At 44.8% G+C, this 22,487-nt stretch overlaps 1 protein-coding gene across 4 annotated transcripts in view; it reads left to right on the forward strand.

Annotated features, from left to right (window-relative positions):
* LOC110000872 (A-kinase anchor protein 13) overlaps nucleotides 1-22,487 on the forward strand; it is a 124,644-nt gene that overhangs the window by 93,188 nt on the left and 8,969 nt on the right. For all 4 annotated transcript variants that reach the window (XM_065952438.1, XM_065952439.1, XM_065952440.1 and 1 more), the window contains 15 exons: nucleotides 730-889; nucleotides 3,788-3,855; nucleotides 3,989-4,055; nucleotides 5,518-5,668; nucleotides 5,776-5,888; nucleotides 6,756-6,902; nucleotides 7,344-7,600; nucleotides 8,582-8,707; nucleotides 9,102-9,219; nucleotides 12,116-12,364; nucleotides 12,452-12,528; nucleotides 14,957-15,138; nucleotides 15,909-15,991; nucleotides 16,106-16,294; nucleotides 19,768-19,914. In XM_065952438.1, coding sequence (XP_065808510.1) covers nucleotides 730-889; nucleotides 3,788-3,855; nucleotides 3,989-4,055; nucleotides 5,518-5,668; nucleotides 5,776-5,888; nucleotides 6,756-6,902; nucleotides 7,344-7,600; nucleotides 8,582-8,707; nucleotides 9,102-9,219; nucleotides 12,116-12,364; nucleotides 12,452-12,528; nucleotides 14,957-15,138; nucleotides 15,909-15,991; nucleotides 16,106-16,294; nucleotides 19,768-19,914 — 2,134 coding nt within the window. The remainder of the gene's footprint in view (nucleotides 1-729; nucleotides 890-3,787; nucleotides 3,856-3,988; nucleotides 4,056-5,517; nucleotides 5,669-5,775; nucleotides 5,889-6,755; nucleotides 6,903-7,343; nucleotides 7,601-8,581; nucleotides 8,708-9,101; nucleotides 9,220-12,115; nucleotides 12,365-12,451; nucleotides 12,529-14,956; nucleotides 15,139-15,908; nucleotides 15,992-16,105; nucleotides 16,295-19,767; nucleotides 19,915-22,487) is intronic.

Below are 22,487 nucleotides of genomic sequence, written 5' to 3' on the forward strand. Positions count from 1 at the left end.
GTGAGACACCCAAGCCCTTCCAGAGAGGGGGCGTGGTCAGACACAGCTCATTTACATATTTAAAGGTACAGACACAGAGCAGGGCTGAAATAGAGGGGTTTATAGACATGATCAAATACAGGATCAGAGTGGATTTAGAACAAGAAACTTCACACACATGTTTTGAGGAGCTCTGAGACTTATTTAAACTGAAGAGGAGGAGGAGGATATGTCACCTTTAAACGAGATCTGTTGCTGTTTCCAAACAACCAACTGAAATAAAAGCGATACGCACAAAGTATTTGTACGTTTATTTAGGTTTTTCTACAGCTTCGGGTCTGATGCAACCTTTAAAATACCAGATATGGCTTTAAAACACGAGGCATCAATAAGGATCGACTAACTGCTCTGCCAGCATCACAAACCTCTTAACTCTCTCTCTAAAGAAGAACATTGTCTTTAAAAAGAAGCTTTACAGCGACACATTTAAAACAGTCTCCTAATGAGACAATTTGCTGTCAGCATAAATAATGCATCACTTAATATGCACGGCCTCCTGCGGTGCAGCACATCAGAGTAATAATGTCGCTCTGCTGGATTCAGATTGGAACAAAACACAAACGACTGACGAGTCTTGTAGCCACGTTTGTCTGCGCCGCAGGAATGTTTTTCTAAACTTCTTGTCAGCTTGTTTAAAATGTTCGACTAATTATTGATCTTGAACGTAACTCACTCTCTTCTCCTGTGCAGGAAAAGGAGCGCGACAAGAGGGAGAAAGAGAAGGAGGGCAAGGAGAAAGACAAGAAGGCGACTAATGGTCATCTTTTCACAGCAGTCATCTTGGGCCCCACCGCCCAGTGCTCCCAGTGCAGTAAAGCCTTCAACAGCAAGGGGGGATTCCACTGTACAAGTAAGAGTTTGTCTGATCAGGACTCTAAGACTAATACAAGCCGGTTAAGTGTGTCAGTATTTCATATTTTTCTTTTTTTCATATTTGATTTATTTGCTAATTTCAGTGTTTCGGTTCCCACAAAATATAACCCACACTGTCCATAAACAAACAGGAGCAGGAAGAAGAAAACTTATAATACCTGCCCCTTTTCTAAATAACAGAATTAAAGGGGCTCTTATTGTGAAGGCTCCCTCAGTACCATGGTCTGTATAAAACATGGACGTAGTCTCTCAGTGAGGTCACCCGTTGATATCTGAAGCGGTGTTATGAAGCCCTACGATGGCGGTCACCATATTGGAAATGTTGACTCCATCTAAGTTCAGGCTTTTTGAGAAGCAGACAAAAAGAGGCGGAGCTTAATGAATATCTCGGTTTGTCTCGCTCATCACCTAGCGAGCATACTCCAAACGATAAAAAACAAAACAAGCAAAGCCGACATTTGGAGCTCAGTAATAGGATGGCCTCTTTGCAATCAGCTACAACAGACCTGCCTGTCAGTCAAATAAGCCACACCTCTAATTATGCAAATTTAGGAATAACTCTTAAGGCTCAAATATGCTTAAGTTTGAACCACGCGCTCGCGTTGAAAACTGGCTGCGTCGTGAACGTAAATGTTCACACACTTGTTAATGTGTTACTGGAGGAATCCTCTAGAGGGAGCATCGCGTAAATCAGACCATGAAAAACCCTGAAGAAGAGATTCTGGATTTGCTCGGTGTAATGTAAACAACGCTGCAAAGTTGCGGACTTCTGCGATTGTTGTAGCGGCTCTCTGGTGTCTCTGATGATGTCACTTCCTGTATCATCAGCAGTCAACCCTGCGCTGCTCCTAGTGGTTATATGCATCTCGTGGACGCATAGCATTGATTTCTGAGGACGTGCACAACCAACGCTCCAAACCAACGCAGGATATCGATCATGGGTTCATGACGTGTAGTTAAAGCGAGTATGCTCAGGGCTTTAGCCTCCATCAAATCTAAACCTCTGTAAAGAGGCTTTAGAGGCTGATGATGTAATATCAGGCAACAGGCTCTAATGGAGCCAGCCCCAAAAGGACACTCCAGGAACTGCAGCGGCTTCATTTTTCATCATCTCATCATCAACCTTTGTTTATGTTCTTGGAGAGATCATTGAGGGTGACCATCATTTACAATACATAAATGATAAACAACGAGAAATGAGATAAAGCTACTACAGAAAATAAAATCAATAAAAGAGCAATAAGAACAATAAAATATATACATTCAAATAATTTAAAATTTTGAAATGACTACAGTGATAAGTCAGTAATTAAAATCAAATAAAATAGTTACAGTCAGGTATTGGGCGGTTAAAAATAATATGTCTAAAAGTATCCATAAGGGATAAAAATGCTCAAGTTCAGGTCCTGTTGTAAAATATTCCAGGAGTTTGCAGCACTAACACTAAAAGCAGTTTCCTCCAGATCTGCTGCTGCTTGCTCAAAGTGGAACCAGGATTTATCACTAAATGTTATTTTAAAGAGTTTGACTTAAGCACAGACAATGACAATGTTGCACATGTTAAAAAAGACTTGGAGCCGTGCAGACTTAGTAGACGAGGCTTCATGATCTGTTTGAAGTAGTGAAACTTCTTTTCTTGTTTTGCATCGTTTTCCACTGAAGCAGCAGCAGCAGTGGCGGCTCTGAAGAGGATGTCGTTTATTGCACAAGTTTTTGGCGAGAGTCCAGAAAAAAAGCCTAAAAAGGAGAAACCAGCTCACAGCAATACTCACAATCTGCCTCGAACACTTGAGACGGGGGAAACAGTCCCTGTTGTGTTCAGCTGCTCTGGTTTTGAATTGTTGGGAGTGTTGTTGTTTTTTTCCAGAGGTTTTTTTGTACTCACAGATGTCTGGCTGCTGTCCATTCAACAGACACACACACAGGGATCTCTTTGTCTGAGATTAGCTGGAATTAGTTAGACGTCCACGAGAAGCAGTAAAATACCCAATAAAACCACTTTAGAGTGGGAAAAAACACTGCAGGAATTTCATCTGGCTTTGCTGCTAGAGTCACAATTAGAGATATATTACATAATGGACCAGCCGGATTCCTTTCCCCTTTTTGTTTTACAGTAAAAGATTTCTGGGCAGAGGTGGAAGTGAAAATAAAAAAAGAGTTCTGCTGCCTCTCTGTTCTCGTTGAGTTAAACAGGATTTATTTTCTCACTCTTACTGTGAGCTTCATGGCGTTGATGTAATCCGAACAGGAAATATGGATGACGAGGTCGATGGTTGGGTTTGTGGTTTTTTTTTTGTTCGGTTTGTGCAACACACGCTTCTGTACAGACTCGCCGTGCAACCTCGATTTAGACGCATGTTGTCAATAAACGTGACGGCGTGCTGCTTCAAAGTCGACTCTCATGAAACGATTTGTGCAGCTCGAAAATACAAAGTACAGAATGATTTCTCTTCGATTGACTCGACGCCGACACATCACAGAGCACATTTGAGCAATCTTTGCTGGTGACCCTTCTTCCTGAATAGTGATTTGGGAATGTTTATGTAATAGTCATTTTCCCATGCGCTCCATCGTGTGTGTGTGTGTGTGTGTGTGTGTGTGTGTGTGTGTGTGTGTGTGTGTGTGTGTGTGTGTTGTTCCCCAGCCGTTCTCTCTTTTTTTCCCCTCCTCCGTCCAGCAGCAGTGTTACCCCTCGATTGCATCACATGCTCAGCTCCAGTCTGGCTTTCATTAGCGGGCTGGTGGAGTTTCCTGGCCGGCTATGAAAACCAGTCAGAATTTCTTGCCCCCCTCCCCCCCCCCCTCCCCCCTCATCACCTCCGCCCCCATGCTCACAGTATTCACTGACAGTCTGTTTTTTTTTTTTTGTTTCCAGACTGTAATGTTTCCGTCCACAAGAGCTGCAGGGACGGCCTGCCCGTTTGTGCCAAGGTGAAGATGAAGGTAAAAAGTTCTCCCTCTCCCTCAGAGCGACTCCGACCTCTCATATCCTGCACAGTTTTCTGTTCTCCTGCAGCCGACATTGATTTGAGCGCCTCTTTATATGCTTTTTATTCTCTCTTTTCTCTCTGGCTAGCTGCCCAAACAGCAGTCTGCGGTTCCAGACTCGGGCTCGTTTCCTACAGTCACCATGAGGAACAAAAGTGAGTGTCAAACACAACTTCTTCAAATCTCCATTTCCTGTCTTTCCCCCTTCAGATTCATTTACTCTCACATAAAGTTGTATCGACACCAGAACTTTAAAACTTTCATATGATACTCGTAGAAATCAGATAATAATGATACCTGTCTCGATACCTCAACAAGCCTTAGGCGCCGAGTGTCAGCTCATATCTTGTTTCTGTTTGAGAACTCCTGCACAAATCCATCCTCAGTACAGATTCAGAGTGTGTGTGCAATGTGGACGCCATCACCTCAGCTGCTCTCTGTTTATTTAAAGAGACTTTTGCACAAGAAACTAAAGAACATCAGTGTTTGTTTACGTGTAACAGCTGTTCTCTCTTTTTCTCTCGTGGCTGCTTTAGGTTTAAAATGTTAAAACCTTCAGTTCTTTTTTTTTAAATCTTCGATTCTTCTCTTTACTATGGATCAGTAAAATAACAGAGATTCTAGTGTTTTAGAAATATATGGAATCCAAAAGGATCCACATTTTGGTCAATCTGAGGCGTAGGCGGGTACTTTTGAAACAGCTTTTTCTGTGTTTTGACCTTTTCGTACACAAAAAGCGTTTTCAGGTCACTTCAAACTCTCCTTCAGTGAAACTCCCTCCAGGGTGAAGATGTTCACAAACTCTGTTTAAGATGTTTCTGTGGAGACGAGGAAAACGCTGTGCGCCGGTTTCTCCTCCGTCAGTCATCGTGCGACGCTGTCACTTTTGTTGACATGAGATTAGAGCGATGGCAGATGTAACCAAACTAGCGCTGGTGCTAACGATGCTGACTGGACTTTTTACATGCTCACACACACACACACAGGTACTCTCCTGCTATGTGGACGAGCAGAAACGACCTGATTGGACGAGAACTTTTTTGCATGTCAAGGACATCGATGTTTTTGTGTTTTCATGGGGACAAAGATGTTTTAGGGAACTGGGCGTGTGTGGACCGGATTCTGTTTAAAAAGAATCCCCTCCTATGTGTGGACGAGGCCTTACTGGTACATCGATGAGAAGAGGACGGGGCTCGCTCAAATTCACAGATTCTGAGTAGGAGAGGAAATACAGAGAGTGTGCACTAGAGGATGTTGTGCAGTGATCAGAAAAGAAGCGAGTGCAGAGTTGAGAAACATTCAAACGTTGTCTCCATGGTTACAAACAGACGAGAGTTTCAAGTTTTGGCATCCTAACACAGATCCTCCTTCCTCTCAGACTGGACGGTTTTTAAAACAGTTTGGCTGTGAAGCTCGTTTTTTTATGAAAAATAAATAACTTGATAAAATCTCGTAGCAGAAGGTCGGCAGAAGAACGATCTCTGAGTCAGGACGCTTGAAGAGTAGAAGTTCAGTCCTGACGCAGCTTTTTTCAGTCAGAGTTTTTGAAATGAGAAAGTGTCCCCTCATGAGAGTACAGAGTCTTCACATCCTGTCCTGTTTGTGTCCGCGCTCCAGCTGGAGGGGCGAGGGAGCGTCCCTGGTCGGCCATCTTGTCCCCTGAAGACCACTCGTCCCTGATGATCCCGTCGTCACGGAGACACACCAGCATCATGAATTTCCATGGCAACAACCTCTCCAAGAGTCTCTCCATCAGCAACATCGCCGGGTGAGCCCTGTGTGTGTGTGTGTGTGTGTGTGTGTGTGTGTGTGTGTGTGTGTGTGTGTGTGTGTGTGTGTACTGCTGTAACATTAACTATACATTCCTCCGTTCAGCCCGGTGTTTGACGACATGCCCATCAAAGGTCTGCGGTATCTCTCTCAGTCGACCGACTCTCTGAACAGAAACAACCAGGTCACCGAGTCCATGGAGTCACTCACCGACGAAGGTCAATATACACACACATCACACACACATCACACACACATCACACACACATCACACACACATCACACACTTACACTCACACACACACACACCACACACACACACACACACACACACCAGACAAACACTACGCACTCTACACACACACACACACACACACACACACACACACACACCAGACAAACACTACGCACTCTACACACACACACACACACACACACACCAGACAAACACTACGCACTCCACACACACACACACACACACACACATCACACACACATCACACACACATCACACACACATCACACACACATCACACACACATCACACACTTACACTCACACACACACACACCACACACACCACACACACCACACACACCACACACTCCATACACACACACACACACACACACACCAGACAAACACTACGCACTCTACACACACACACACACACACACACACACACACACACACACACACACACACACACACACACACACCAGACAAACACTACGCACTCTACACACACACACACACACACACACACACACACACACACACACACACACACACACACACACACACACACACACACACACACACCACAGTTCTGTCTTTGAACCAAAGCAGCAACCCAAAATTTCTCTCCGAGAACATAAACAAACCCAAATTTTTGCAATGACAGTAGGAAGCCTCCCTAAGGGGGCCCTGTTTGACATCATTCACTCTCAGCATTCATGCTGGTGGGACGGCCCAGAATGAACATTTGCCTCGTGCCCCATCAGACTCTAGAGTCGCTCGGGATGTACCCGACACGATATGGAGTGAGTATGAAGTTGTAAGTTTGAGCCGTGTTGTCGATGCAGGGACGGAGATGATGGACGGGCAGCTGATGGGCGAGTTCGAGGCCGACGCCAAGGACCTGGAGTCGGACTCGTGGAGTTTTGGAGCGGAGCCTCAGTACCTGCAGCAGCTGGACAAAGAGCTGGTGAAGAGACAAGACGTCATATACGGTAATAAACCCTGAATCATGATTTTATATAAGATCAGTTTGATTATAAGAGCCTCGTTGAGGTCTTTTCTATTTCTATGACTTCATAAAAACGATTGAAGGTAGTTCTCTGTACAGCTGGTTAAAGGAGGCGTAAAGAAGAACAGGAGTGGGATGCAGCCTTGATGCTTTCAGTATGTTTCAGTGACATCGTTTTTTCAGAGCTTCTATTGAGAAACATCCTGTTGGCTTTGAGAGGCCTTGGGATGTCGCTGGCTTTAAATCGGACGCTTGTTGTGAAAAATAAATAGAGTGAAGAGATTCTGAAAAAAGAAAATATTTCTAAAAGATTTTGCAGTGAAGGACACATTCATGTCCTGACTTCTCTGAAGCTCGTCTAACACCTCTGTGGAAGATTTAAATGCATGCATCGATCACTTTCTTTCTTTGTTTCGTTCTTCAGAGCTGATGCAGACGGAGATGCATCACATCCGGACGCTGCGCATCATGTCGGAGGTCTACAGCAAGGGCCTGCAGAAGGAGGTGCAGCTGGACCTGCAGACGCTGGAGAGGCTGTTCCCCGTTCTGGATGAGCTCCTGGACTTCCACACGCAGCACCTCCTGCGCCTCCTGGATAGGAAGAGGGAGAGCCAGCTGGAGGCGGGGAGCTCTGAGGGGGGCTTCGTCATCAACAGGATAGGAGACATCCTCGTCAACCAGGTACGGAGCGGGGACAGGCTCCTGCTGCAGAACGGCTCCATGCTTGACTCGTAGTCTGAGTGTTTGAGGATGCTGCTTCATCCTGCTGAATTATAAAGTCACATGTTCTATGAGTTGAACACTCGTATAGTGGTCAGTGCTGCACTCAGATTCAGAGTTAAAACAGGAACTCAGGGGGCGCTGGTGGTGCGGTGGCACAGTGGTTAGTGCGCGCGCCCCATGTATGGAGGCTGTAGTCCTCCAAGTGGGCGGCCCAGGTTCGAATCCAACCTGTGGCTCCTTTCCCGCATGTCATTCCCCTCTCTCTCTCTCTCCCTGATTTCCAATTCTATCCACTGTCCTGTCTCTACAATAAAGGCACAAAAAGCCAAAAAATAAATCTTTAAAAAAACAGAATAGAATAGATGTTTATTGCCATTTGCACAGGTACAGGACAGGAACATTGGACTCCCGTTTCTCCCTGAGTCAGCTTCTACAAAAAAGTTAAAATTATATATAAAATAGAAAAAAAGAGTAGAAAAGTACAAATAAAATTAAAAAATTAACAAGTTGTAGTAACAGCTAAGTAAATTAAAACAAACTGTACAGAAGCTATACACCGTATTAAAGATATAATACAAAAAGAATAACAAATGGAACACTGTACAATGAAATGAAAATATGAATCTGTTTTCTTGTCTCCACTTTCTACATCTCTTATTGCACCTCAGGTTATTGCACACATATTTCTCACATTATATAATGACGCTGTTATTTGTTTTTAAGGTTAATATTGCACACTTGTATTGCACTGTGAGGTGGTCAACTGTCCATTTAGTCTGTGAGGTGTGGGGTGAAGTACTTCCTTCCCATCTTAATGTCCTGCTCTACAAGTACTCAGGAACTCAGATCCCAGTGTTAGCATTCCCAGCTAACATGCTTCTGCTCTGCTAACACAGTGTTTGCTCTGAAATCTTCATGCCTGTTCATTTTTTGTTCCAGTTCTCAGGATCCCACGGCGAGAATATGAAGAGGGTTTATGGCCGATTCTGCAGCCGGCACAACGAGGCGGTGAACCTTTACAAGGACCTACTGACCAAAGACAAACGCTTCAAGGCCTTCATCAAAGTGAGCTTCAGATATTTCCCCGACAGGAGTTTGATAATATGGAGGAGGGGCTTTTGTCTTCTCCTCTCTTTTTACTGCACGACTGACTTGAAGCGGTCCGGTGTTCCAGATGCCTAACAAACATACTGTTCTTTTTGTTTTTTGCATGAATTGAAATGATTTGTATAAAAGCTGTGACCCTTGAAACTTTTTGTTTTGTTTTGCTTCTGTACCTCTCTCCACCTGTGAAACAGTAACATCTGTAATAATCACAGCGAACACAGTCTCCAGTATTATCACTGTGTAGTCCTTCAGAAAAAACACTTTCAATCTTTCCCCCGTTAGATTTTCAAACCTTGTCTTGTTGTTTGAGCACTTTTTTTTACTGGAGCACTTTTTTGTTTTTATCTTCCAGAAAAAGATGAGTAGCAGCATTGTGCGGCGGCTCGGTATCCCAGAATGCATCTTGCTGGTGACCCAGAGGATAACAAAGTACCCGGTGCTGATTCAGAGAATGCTTCAGCACACGAAAGGTTAGCGTCACGCCAGCCTCTTCTCATTGGTCGTCCATGTTTTAATGATTATACACAATAACATGAAACTAGAAGAAGGTTGGTGCAACCGTTATTTTTGAAAGGCGTCTGATCCAATCTTCACAACAGGGTCCTAAGTCTCTAACTAGACTCTTCTCCTCTGTCGCCCCCCGGTGGTGGAATGAACTAAACTCCATTGGCTCTGCAGAGTCCCTCTGCACCTTTAAGAAAAAGCTAAAGACCCAGCTCTTTATGAACACCTACGACCTTCATGATGATGAAGATGATGATGTTTAGGATGGTTTTGATGCTGATTAGAACTCTAAAGAACAGCTGTCGATGTTGTGCTCTGACTCTGGTCACTTCCTGTCAGCACCTCTGGTCACTTCCTGTCAGCACCTCTGGTCACTTCCTGTCAGCACCTCTGTGTGTCCAATTAAACTTGAAGCTGTTTGTTGTGTGATAAATGAATTGAAGAATTTGAATGATCAATAGTATCAACCTATTAGGAGAGAGAGAGAGAGAGCGGAGAGGTGGTCCTTTTAAATTCACAAGTAGGCTAAACTGATGTTTCTAAAGTCCTTTTGGCGCCTTTTGAAGACACAAACTTGACGTTGATGTCTGTAACAAACCGAGAAAAGAGGAGGTGCCACTGTCTAAATTACACAAAAACATTGGCAACATTATTTGCAGTTCTGACTCTGTAGGAGTTTGCTTGCTATGTTCTGTAATTAGATCAAGAAACGATCGGATGTTGGTTGCCTAGGACTTTTATTTTGAAGCCTTGGTATCACAACAGTAAATTATTACTGATATCATATTGAAGGTTAAAGTTCTGACATCGTGACGACCCTCTGCAGCCTTCTTCACTCACACTGAGTTCATACATCTCCTGAAAAGTCGACTCTTTCACTCACAGTTTCACACATAAGTATACATACATTTCCTGAATAATAGGTCGAGCTTACTTAGTGGGAGCTGAAATATTTTTTTCCCGAACATGTTTCTATCTGATTCAAAGCAGCTCTCGTCAGCCGGCCTCCCACTGTGTACTGTCTCTCTAATCCTTCCCCAAAGCCTGTTTATAGTTCTATGTGGGACGAGGGAGCTGCGACTTAATCCCCAAGGTGCTTAAAGAAGACTCTCTCCTGCCAACTGTGATATACTGAGAGTACTGAGTGGAAATAACACGGCGCTGTCACCGGTTTGAAGGAGTCTTTAGGTGCTCAGGAGCTCCGAAGAACACGAAGCACAGGAGAGAAATATTTCACTTTCATTCAGTCAGAACCAGACGACTCTCAGTGAATGTAAATCAGAGGCACAGACAACATTTAGGTCACAATATTCACCATTAGCATGAAAATTAGCATGCTAATAAGCATACTAGCCGCTAATTAGTTATAATGAAGTGCTTATCTTGATGTTGAGGGCTGATAAAGTCAGGCTTGTTTTTAGGCGGGTCGACCTTTTTCCTGTTTTCTGTTGTCGGCTGTGGAGACAGAAAATGATGGAGGATTGAAAGGGTGAAATCGTGCAGAGTAGAAAGTTATTGAGACGCCCCCCCGTGATTACTAACATCGCCCTAATCCACTCCAAAAGTTGACAACCTCCACTGCGTTCTCAGAAATCAAGTCGTTTAAGTCACAGAGGCTAATTTCACACATAAACGGCATAAAAACCGAACAAATTTAGTGACTGCAGAACACACCGGACTGATATTAAGAGGGGCTGTTAGCTTAGCATAAAGCCTTGAACAAGCTAGCAGCTGACCTGCAGACTTTAGTCGTGTGTTGGTGTGTTTGCTACTCTCACTTACATTCTGGGAGTGTTATATAAAGTGTTTTGCACTTTAAGTTAAAGCTTGTGATTCAAACATTAGAGACTCTTTCATGATCTTGATGTGCTTTGCTTAGTTCGGCCCCGATAAGATAAGAGTAAGGCGTAAGTAAAGCATATTAAGATCATAATTCATGAACAATAACTTGCTAACTTACTATCAATAAGCAGTAATTAGGAGGGTAAACTCTTGAAGTCTGTAACATGGCAGGTGGAGAAGCTAACGGCAGGTAGCAGTTAGCATACGTCCCGGGATAGCGGGTTAGCATCAGATAGTTGACAGACAACAGAGTGAGGATTTCCACACGGCATGTTTATTCTACATTACTTAATATAACACAACGCCAGGTCTCTACGGCGCTACATTCACTGATCATACATGAGCAGTAAGTAAAGGTTAGCGCCCTCTCACACACTCTACAAGATGGCTGTCAGAGATCACACACTCAAAACACAACAGAGGCAACACCTTGTGGCGCCTTGTGGTACTACAACAATAATCTGACTGTTACACGTCTTTTTAACTTTCAACTATGGTCAATATTTTGACCTGACACTTAGTTTACGATAACTAAATGAGTCACATGGTTAGCATGAGCAGCTAAAGATGCTAAAGAGGCTGAGAGAAAAACAACTACGACTCCAGGAACGACGTGAAAGGAGGATCAATCTTCTTATGCATCCGTTTAATATAAAGTCAGCAGCTGGTTAGCTTAGCTTAGCATAAAGACTGCATTGAGGGGAAACAGTTTGTCTGATTTTATTTGAAGTTAACGCCATTTGTTATGAAATGCACACATGTAAGTCCACCTTCTGCTGCGTGCAAACACCTCCTCAGCTGTGCTGCTCCACACAGCTGGTTCGAATCTGTCGGTTTGGACACTAAACGGACTTGTGCCCGCTTTTAGCTTCTTTTGGTTTCACCTGCATCGACAGAAAACCTCTAAAATCTTTCACTTCTTAAAATGAATTTTACTACGATTTCATTGGTGATCAGGTGTGGAGTAAGTGTTTTTCTGTCGTCTGTCTGACCTCTCTCATCGCTTGTTGTCAAACACAGAGAGCGAGGAAGACTTCAACGACCTGACGGACGCCGTGCGGCTGGTGAAGGAGGTGATCGCGTCGGTCGACAGCAAAGTGAACGAGCACGACAAGAGGAAGCGCCTGAAGGAGTTTCACGTCCGCACGGACAGCAAGTCCATCATGATGATGAAGAGCGGTCAGATCTTCGCCCGGGAGGATCTTCTGAGGAGGAGGCTGATCCACGACGGCGTGCTGCAGCTGAAGAACAGCCAGGGGAGACTGAAAGGTGAGGAGACTCCCAAAGCGTTTAATATGAATATTTAAAATAATGAGACATCTAACCATAACTCTGTGTCTCCTGGCTCGTCTCCAGATGTCCACGCTCTGCTCCTATCAGACAGCTTCGTCTTCCTTCAAGAAAAAGACCAGAAATACGTCTTCGCTATGCTGGTACGACCTCGCCGTCTTCTCTTTCTATCATTCTGTCTCTTTAAAAAACTCTCCCTGCTTGCACTGTTCCCTCTGTGTTCCCTCCAACAAAATAGATATTATTAGCTCTGCCAGAGTTGTTGTTGTCACATTTTCTTATATCACTCGTTTCGTCCACTGTACGGATTAGTCGGCCATCTTGCTTTCGCCCTCCTGTTGTGTCATGTCGCCATGCCTTTAGCCTGAAGCTAGCTCGCTGCTTCTAATAAGTCCTATAAGTCCTCTGTCCCCCGAGCGTCACACCCAGCTGAGATAAATCATAAATGTCTGAATCCTTTTTTTCCGTGTTTACAGAACTTTTAGTTTCATGGCGGGAGGGGGGGCACGGGGTGAGGGGGGGCACGGGGTGAGGGGAATGAAAACAGCACCAGGCTGGTGACATCATAATAACATCCATCAAAAAAAAACAGCTTGGCATGTTTGAGCGGATTTGTTGACATTGAAAAGAGGACTAACATGTGGCTCTCAGCTGACGAGGTTCAGGCAGATCGAGCTGCAGTCTGGAGATCAACAAGAAGGAAGAGAAACCAGGTGACCCGTCACCTGACTAAATATATTATCAAATATTGAACACAGGTCAAAAATAGTTCCAGGAGTCAGAGTTAGACGGATGACGGGGATATTATCTGAAGTTTGCTGTGAGTTTGAGACTCCCATATCAAGCCGTGATATTTAGGTCCCATTTTAAAACAGGTGTTATCTCGAGACGCTTTACAAAAGAGCAGATGGGATAATATGCAGGAAGGATTTCTCAGCAACTTTTATTTTGTCCTCCACTTAAGCGACACTAACCTGCACACACTGACGTGAGTAAGACGTGCTTCTGCCACTATTTTTACTTTTTAGAAGCAGTTCAGATCGTATCTTTGTGATTTTTTTATCTTAAGTGATGTGTATCTGGACTTCTCAGAAAACTGTGGATAATAACAAGCTGAGATATTTGATATAATGAGATATTTCTGCACTAGAAATGAGGTAAATAGACGTTTGTGTGCACAAATAACCTCTTTACATCCTTAACCTGTAAACAAAAACTAGTCCATGTTGAATATGTCACAACTGAACACACTCTTTACATGATCTGCTCATGCACCTCTCTCTCTGTGCACAACACCAGCGGCCAATCAGAACCATACTTCATGCATTTCTGTAATACAAACAGCGCCACCTGGTGATGACAAGGAAGCAAATAATGGCTCCAACATTAAGACTTCAGGATGGGAAACATTTCATGTAATTTAACAGATGTTCACTTTTAAAGGAGCAACATGTAACTCTGACCCCTAGTGTTTAAAATTGGTACTGCAGTCTAAACTCTAAACATCATAGAGAGCTGTCCCCCCCTCCTCTCTAGAGTGGATGTTCACTCAGGTCACCATGTGGTGGACTCTGAAGCTTCAGTGTTTATCCAGCTCTGCATGGGTCTGTAAACCTTTCTGTGTTCTAACCTCTCTCCATTTTTCAAAAGCATCTCCAATATTGATCCTAGTTTGAGCACGTTTCTGCTCGTGGAGCTTATTAGAAACATGCAGAGGCTTTTTAGGTCGGGTACAATCACTTCTATCTGAACCACTTCTCTTGACCGCTTCCATCGCTGCAACACCTGTTGACCTGATAACTGCTCTCATATCTGGCAAACTGAGGGGCGTCCAAAACGGCCGTGTGGGGGGGTGTCTTAAAAGCGCCTACCTTCTCTGGTCCAAACAAATCCAGAGCATTCAGGAGCAGAATCTAAAGTTAGAAGGAGGACATACTGGCTGCTGCATTGTTGTCAGAGAAGCCAGCACTTCAACATAGCATGTTTCCTTAATGATCAGAGAGTAAGATACCTTTATCATCTCACTCTCTACACAGCTCACTGATTGGTCCTTTAAACATTCCTGAGCAGGGCCGTGGAGTTTGCTCCCTCATGTTTTACACACAATAGTAAGATGAACTCTGACTCTTTGTAACCTCAGGCGACAGATTGAAGGGAAAACTGTGGGATGTGGTTTTGAGTGTTTTCAGACTTTTATTGAGTAGAGCAGAAAAGAAACGTTGGTTTGTGGTGAAGTCAGCTGAAAGCTATTTGGATGATAACATTAACGAGAGTCTTGTTTTGTCTTTTTCAACTGCTCCCTTCTCCTCCACCTCTTTTTCCCTCTTTTTCTTATTGCGCGCCTTTTCATTTCCTCTTCTTCCTTCTCCCATTATCTCCCCCTCCTCCTTTGCCCCACCCTTCTTACCATCCTCTCCACATCCTCTTCCCTCCTCCCCCTTTTTTTCTCCTTGACCCTCCCACTGACATCTCCTTTTGTTTTTTTTCTTCTTCTCATTCTCCTCTTGTGTCGCCTCCATCACTTCCCCTCCCATCATTTTTCCGTCCATCCCCCTCCTCCTCGCCCTGTAGGACCAGCGCTCCACCGTCATCTCCCTCCAGAAGCTCATCGTGAGGGAGGTGGCCAACGAGGAGCGCGGCCTCTTCCTCATCACGGCGGGGATCGAGAAGCCCGAGATGATGGAGGTCCTGGCCAGCTCGAAGGACGAGCGCAACACCTGGATGCAGCTCATCCAGGACGCCATGCAGTCCATGTGAGTGGGGGTTTGTTTTTAATTTGAAGCCGCTATGCTAATTATTGATGACTTCAAGTCATTTGTAGCAGCCAGGCTCAAGGATTCAGTTGATGGTGATTTGAATGCTTTCTGCCAGATGAGAACATTTTTTGACATATTTCTCCCTCAGCATGTAAAACCCAAACTAAACGTCTGACCTTCCTCGGAGCCTTTATTCCACTGCACAACAAAGTCAGCCCCTCACAGAGCTTTACATTCAGCGTCGGCCTCTCAGGGTTCACTTCAGAGTCTATCTGTGTTGTTAACCAGGAGTTAGACCCAGCCCACTTCTGTAGTTTGTAATAAATGGTAAGCTGCGACCGAGCACTTTGCTGTCAGGAGGATTAGCACTCCTTCTACCTGGGGATGGGATGTACTCAGGGACAGTCTAATGCTGGATTGGGCTTCAAGGGCAGCTCGCTGTAAGCAGAGGATTATTTGACTGCAGCCAGCGGGAAGGAGAGAGATTCAGCACTCTCTCTCTCTCTCTCTCTCTCTCTCTCTCTCTCACTGCGTCTGACTTCTGTCAAATACTAAATTGAGATCAGGCTATCGGCAGGAGAGGAGGAGGAGGTAGAAACAAGAACACTGTCCGTCATGGCCCTCTCATGCTTCTCTCATCCATCTGCTGAGAAGTGATGGCTTGTGATAGAGCTGGATATTGTTAGTGATGGTTTTTAGATTTTTTTTTTCCCTGTGTACATCCTGTCTAAATGTATGTTTGTTGTTGTTTTTCTTTCCTCGGACAGGGATAAAGACGAGGATGAAGGGATCCCCAGTGAGACGGAAGATGACAAAAGACAACTGGAGAGTAAAGCCAAGGAGATGAGAGGTGAGAGAGACACGCCCGGGGAGTGTTTGTGAGAAAAGACAAGAAAAAAGAGGGAGACGGTTTGCTGCACTGAATGTTTTTTTTTTTCTTCTTCTTCTTGTCTCTGCCGGTCAGATCTGTTGAGGCAGAAGGACACAGAGATCATGTCTCTGCTGGAGGAGAAGGTGCGGCTCTTCAGGGGGATGTGGGAGGGACTGAACCAGGGCGAGGAGGTCCCCCAGCAGGTGGAGCCTTTCTTCAGGTCGTCCAGCAGCCAGGAGCTGCCCAGGGGGGCGTCGGTCATGAAGGACGCCCTGCAGGAAGGTAAGACAGTGAAGAGGAAAGAGTGTTCACTAAATGTGTGCTGCTGCTGCTGCTGCACTTTCCATCAAGGACTCTTAAACAGTGGAGAGACCGGGTAGAGGTCAACAGTACTTTATCTCATGTCATGATAAATGATCAGAGCCCCTCAGCTGAGTGCTGGCCCACATATCACATGTTCCCTGCTGCAGTGTACAGGAACATAGATGTGCAGAGAACTACATCTGAGGAAAACCTGAACGTGTCACGACTCCAAAGGGAAGTCCTCGATGATGAGGCTTTTGTGCTGAGACTCTCTCAGTAAGACTGTCAGCAGGCCACGCTGCAATAACTAAATTATATTTTAAAATACTGGCATGAAGGCGGACACCATCTTTGCATCACATCTCTTCCTCTCCACCCCGCAAATATAAAAGCAGGTGCATCTCTTTATTTCAGCTTTAGACAAATCAGATTTTCATTTTATAACCCGACCTCTCTTTCCTGGTCAGTCGGGTGATGGGCGGGGTCTGAAGGCTGCGGGGGATGAGGGGATGCATTTTATCAGCAGCATTAGTTATTGATAACACAAATGATTTGAATTAGTCTGCAAACTTTCAGGCAGACTCCTCCATAACCGCTGGTAGCATTAATGAACATATCTGTTAATATTAGAGAAGTCCCCAACTAAGGATTTACATAGTGGAACGTGATTGGTCCGCACACACACTGACGGACCAGAAGCCACAATCAACACACCCGTCAGACCACCAACAGAGAAACAACATTTTTACTGATTTAAGACCTACTATTAGAGATCTACTGAACTCTTCTGATCATAATATTCCAACAAAAACGGTCCTGCAGCATCGACAAGGATCCCCACGATTTGAAAATCCAGGCGATGATTAAATCCAAACACATTTCATCCATTAAGATCCACAGATTGATTTACAATCCCAGCACTGTTCCCCTTTTTTCCCGTTGTATCTTCTGTAATAATTCATTTTTATGACTGATTTATTTCAACTGCCATACTTCAAAAATGGCGGCCGCACGTTGACCATTTAATTCGCTGTTACCAGCCTGTAACAGCCAATGAGAGCCTGAGTTGAAAAGGAGGCGCCTGCATATATATATATGCCAATATATACGTCCAATTGCACAAAACTGTGCCGATTATTGACATCTCCTGTATCCAATGAAATTCTCCGAACATGGATCCACTGCTTCTATCAAAATCTTGTGGTGATTTCTTCATGCACACCCTGAGGAGAGTGATTTAAAGTATTAATAAGGTGATATTTACACAAAGAGAAGTGATGAATCATTTATTTAAAACAGACTAATCTTTGTAAAGTTAGACGTTAAACACCCCCGTAGAGCTGGAGTGGAACAATCCTCGTGCTCGACTGTGAGACTGACTGTCGACCGAGGCTCGACTAAGCTTCACCTTTTTGAGTTCCAACAGAGTTGATGAGCAATTTTTTATAACATCATAATCCTGACAGTGTGTTCCAAATGAAACTGTCCAACCCAGGAAGAAAAACATCAGATTTTTAATGTGGCGTCCCAGTTTAGTTATCGTCATTGCAGGAACAACACTCACCTTTACTAACAACACAAACATGGCTCTGCTCTGTTCCATGACGACCGTTTCCAGGAAGACGAGTCTGTGCGCCAGCGAGCACTTAATCAAGAGGCTGCTGCTGGAACATCCTCTCTGCACACGGCGGGTACTGATTAATTACACCGCTGCTTCTCATGGTGCTGCAGGTCACTTGATGGTATTTTTAAAACTATTTCAATCCAGAATCCATGACGGTGAGCATGACGACCACAAGCCTCCACGCTCAAGACGAAAGAGACTGTGCACTGCACAGGAGCACGCTGCACATTAACATTTTGATTTGAATCAAACCATCAGATGAACTCAAACTTAACATTTCACCTCTCCTCGGAGATACCTGCAACTAATCGATCGTACATCAAATGTGCATGAGAGGAAAGCAGCGCTAGAAAAAAAAGTGATGTGAAAAATGTGAGTGAGTGTTTGTTATGACAGAGGGAGAGAGACAGAGAAGTTTAGCAAATCATCTGCACCGGTTTGCTTGCTTTATATTGAAACAATCACAAATAAAACTGTTTCTCAAGTGTCTGCTTCAAAAACATTTACAAAATATACCGATGACATTTTTTAAAGGGGACATATTCTGAAAAATCCACTTCTTCAGTGTTTCTGAACATATATTTGGGTAACCTGAGAGTCTACTGATCCACAACATGTGAAATAAACCATCCAGTCCTTTGTTTGTGGTCTGCATAAGTCTTACAACACAGAGAAAAATGCTCTGTTTCTAATGTGCTCTCCTTGTGATGTCACAGTGGGATTCTGGTCAAAAAAACAGAGGAGTGGTGTCTACGGGGAAAACTCAGGGGGCAGGGTCATTACATTTAAAGAGACACACACACCAAAACGGAGCGTTCTGAGAGAGCTGGTTTCTACAGGGTCACAAACCTCCTCTGGTGCTTGATTCATGTTATATTTTGACCAAAGCACAGCACAGATGTTTCATTTAGACCACAGGGGAAATGAAAATATGTCCTCTTTAAGTATTGTTAAATCTAAAAACATCTCGTTTCCAAGGCGCTCGTACACAAAGACGTGAGCAACAAAGAACGGAGAACCTTGGTACTGATTTCTAAGGACTGCTGCAGGCTAATACTGTTCCATGAAAACATGTACTTGGTCACAAAATCCCAGGAATGTATCGTCTAGTTTACAGGTTGCGTAACTGACAAAAAACTAAGAATAGTTTTCAGCCCTAATACGGGAAAGATGTAAGAAGGAGAGCTTTCCCCTTTCAAACGTAGAGGAGAGTCTCTCACTGTGTTTCTCAGCTCCTTCACCAAAGCCTGCAGCAATAATTGTCCTTATCTGATATGTGAATTGGCAGAAGTAATGTCGTTTCTTTTCTGAGGTTATTGTGTTTACTGTGTTTTCACATCCAGCAGAAGCAGCTTTTGTTTCTCCTCATTTCCCCCTGAAAGGTCGCCGCGCTGCGTCGTCTCCTGACATGTGTGGAAACAATACTGTAAATGTATTTCCAGAGTTTCATATATATTTTCAGTTGGATAAAGACGTTTAAACTTTTAGTGGAGGAGCTCGGCGGTTCAAACAGGTTGTCAATAGTTGCTAAGCAACAGGAGCCAATGCCAGGTTTGAAGGCTGAAGTGTCTGGTGGGATTCATGAGTGCAGAGCTGCACAGTAACAGAGTTAGCCGAGATAATTCACTTACTGACCTGCATACTGGTGTGTGTGTGTGTGTGTGTGTGTGTGTGTGTGTGTGTGTGTGTGTGTGTGTGTGTGTGTGTGTGTGTGTGTGTGTGTGTGTGTGTGTGTGTGTGTGTGTGTGTGTGTGTGTGTGTGTGTGTGTGTGTGTGTGTGTGTGTGTGTGTGTGTGTGTGTGTGTGTGTGTGTGTGTGTGTGTGACAGTGGAGACGTTGCAGGCTCTGGTGAACGGCAGTCTGGGCGGGGCGATGGCCAGTGTCCAGGAAGTAGCGAGCACAGGGCCGGTGTGTCTGCCGCGTCGGGCCGAGACCTTCGGAGGCTTCGACAGTCACCAGATGCACAGCAGTAAGAGTGAGTCCAAAATATGAAACCCCCTCGATCTCCACTTCAGGACTGAGCTGCTAACAGGTGTAGAAAGACCCAGGTGTAGGAAGACCCCGGTGTAGTAAGACCCAGGTGTACTAAGACCCAGGTGTAGTAAGACCCAGGTGTACTAAGACCCAGGTGTAGTAAGACCCAGGTGTAGTAAGACCCAGGTGTAGAAAGACCCAGGTGTAGTAAGACCCAGGTGTACTAAGACCCAGGTGTAGTAAGACCCAGGTGTAGTAAGACCCAGGTGTAGATAGACCGAGGTGTAGTAAGACCCAGGTGTAGTAAGACCCAGGTGTAGTAAGACCCAGGTGTAGTAAGACCCAGGTGTACTAAGACCCAGGTGTAGTAAGACCCAGGTGTAGAAAGACCCAGGTGTAGTAAGACCCAGGTGTACTAAGACCCAGGTGTAGTAAGACCCAGGTGTACTAAGACCCAGGTGTAGTAAGACCCAGGTGTAGAAAGACCCAGGTGTACTAAGACCCAGGTGTAGTAAGACCCAGGTGTACTAAGACCCAGGTGTAGTAAGACCCAGGTGTAGTAAGACCCAGGTGTAGAAAGACCCAGGTGTAGTAAGACCCAGGTGTACTAAGACCCAGGTGTAGTAAGACCCAGGTGTACTAAGACCCAGGTGTAGTAAGACCCAGGTGTAGTAAGACCCAGGTGTAGAAAGACCCAGGTGTAGTAAGACCCAGGTGTACTAAGACCCAGGTGTAGAAAGACCCAGGTGTAGTAAGACCCAGGTGTAGTAAGACCCAGGTGTAGTAAGACCCAGGTGTAGAAAGACCCAGGTGTACTAAGACCCAGGTGTACTAAGACCCAGGTGTAGTAAGACCCAGGTGTAGTAAGACCCAGGTGTAGAAAGACCCAGGTGTAGTAAGACCCAGGTGTACTAAGACCCAGGTGTAGTAAGACCCAGGTGTAGTAAGACCCAGGTGTACTAAGACCCAGGTGTAGAAAGACCCAGGTGTAGAAAGACCCAGGTGTAGAAAGACCCAGGTGTAGTAAGACCCAGGTGTAGAAAGACCCAGGTGTAGTAAGACCCAGGTGTAGAAAGACCCAGGTGTAGTAAGACCCAGGTGTACTAAGACCCAGGTGTAGTAAGACCCAGGTGTAGTAAGACCCAGGTGTAGTAAGACCCAGGTGTAGAAAGACCCAGGTGTAGTAAGACCCAGGTGTACTAAGACCCAGGTGTAGTAAGACCCAGGTGTAGAAAGACCCAGGTGTAGTAAGACCCAGGTGTAGTAAGACCCAGGTGTAGAAAGACCCAGGTGTACTAAGACCCAGGTGTAGTAAGACCCAGGTGTAGTAAGACCCAGGTGTAGAAAGACCCAGGTGTACTAAGACCCAGGTGTAGTAAGACCCAGGTGTAGTAAGACCCAGGTGTACTAACACCCAGGTGTAGTAAGACCCAGGTGTAGAAAGACCCAGGTGTACTAAGACCCAGGTGTAGTAAGACCCAGGTGTAGAAAGACCCAGGTGTAGAAAGACCCAGGTGTAGAAAGACCCAGGTGTAGAAAGACCCAGGTGTAGTAAGACCCAGGTGTAGTAAGACCCAGGTGTACTAAGACCCAGGTGTAGAAAGACCCAGGTGTAGTAAGACCCAGGTGTAGTAAGACCCAGGTGAAAACATTCCTCTGTTCACTCTGAAACAGATCCCTAGCTTTCCCACAATGCCCCTCTTTAGTGCAGTTAGATAAAACCTTTGAGACGAGGACTTGGACAGCAGAGCTGCATCACCCTGAGGGAGACGTTGCCGGGGGCGATACCTCAGAAGTGAAACTCTGCTGGCAGTGAGAGAGATCAGGAGGTTCAGACTTCCTGATTCTTTTTCTCCTCTGCAGAAGAACATGCATCTTTATTTTATATAATGAAATAGTGATTTATAAGATTTACATATTTAAACTTCTCCATTAAGGTGAAGATACACGACACACACAAACTAAACTTTGTTTTGTTCTCCTGGATGTTTGTTTACCGGGTGATGACCCTGAGACAGAGACAAAGACTTCTTTATTAGTCACTCAAATTTAAAACAAGACGTAGATTTAGTGAAACCAATCAAGGGGCAAACTTCAGTGTTGAGAAATGAAGACGATGCTTGAGTGTAAATTCCTGCAGTTCCTGGAGTGTCCACTAGAGGCTGGCTGCAGAAGCACAGGAAGTCACATACACACCCATTCTAAAAAGCCTGTTTTTACAGCAGAGATGAACATGTTTACAGCCTGGTTCAAAAAACCAAATAGGTGTGATTAGCTCATGTCTGGATGGACACACACTGTACGGGGGGTGAATGTTTTGATGACTCATCAGTTTTGATTTGATGAAGGATAAGAGTTATTCACAATAAGGCGTGTAGCTGACCTGATTGACAGGTGGGCGCGGTGTAACGGTTTGTCAGGAGGTTTAAAACCCGCCTCAGCTCCAGCTCTCAGCCTGTCGTTAGGTTGACTCAAAGTTAGACTGAGACAGCATTTCCAGCATGGAGACCGCCATCGAGGGGACTCCAGCGCCCCCTGCAGGAACAGATGGGTGACGTCACTCAGGCTTCAAAT

The sequence above is a fragment of the Labrus bergylta genome, chromosome 3 (assembly GCF_963930695.1).
Source record: "Labrus bergylta chromosome 3, fLabBer1.1, whole genome shotgun sequence".
In the NCBI taxonomy this organism is placed as follows: domain Eukaryota; kingdom Metazoa; phylum Chordata; class Actinopteri; order Labriformes; family Labridae; genus Labrus; species Labrus bergylta.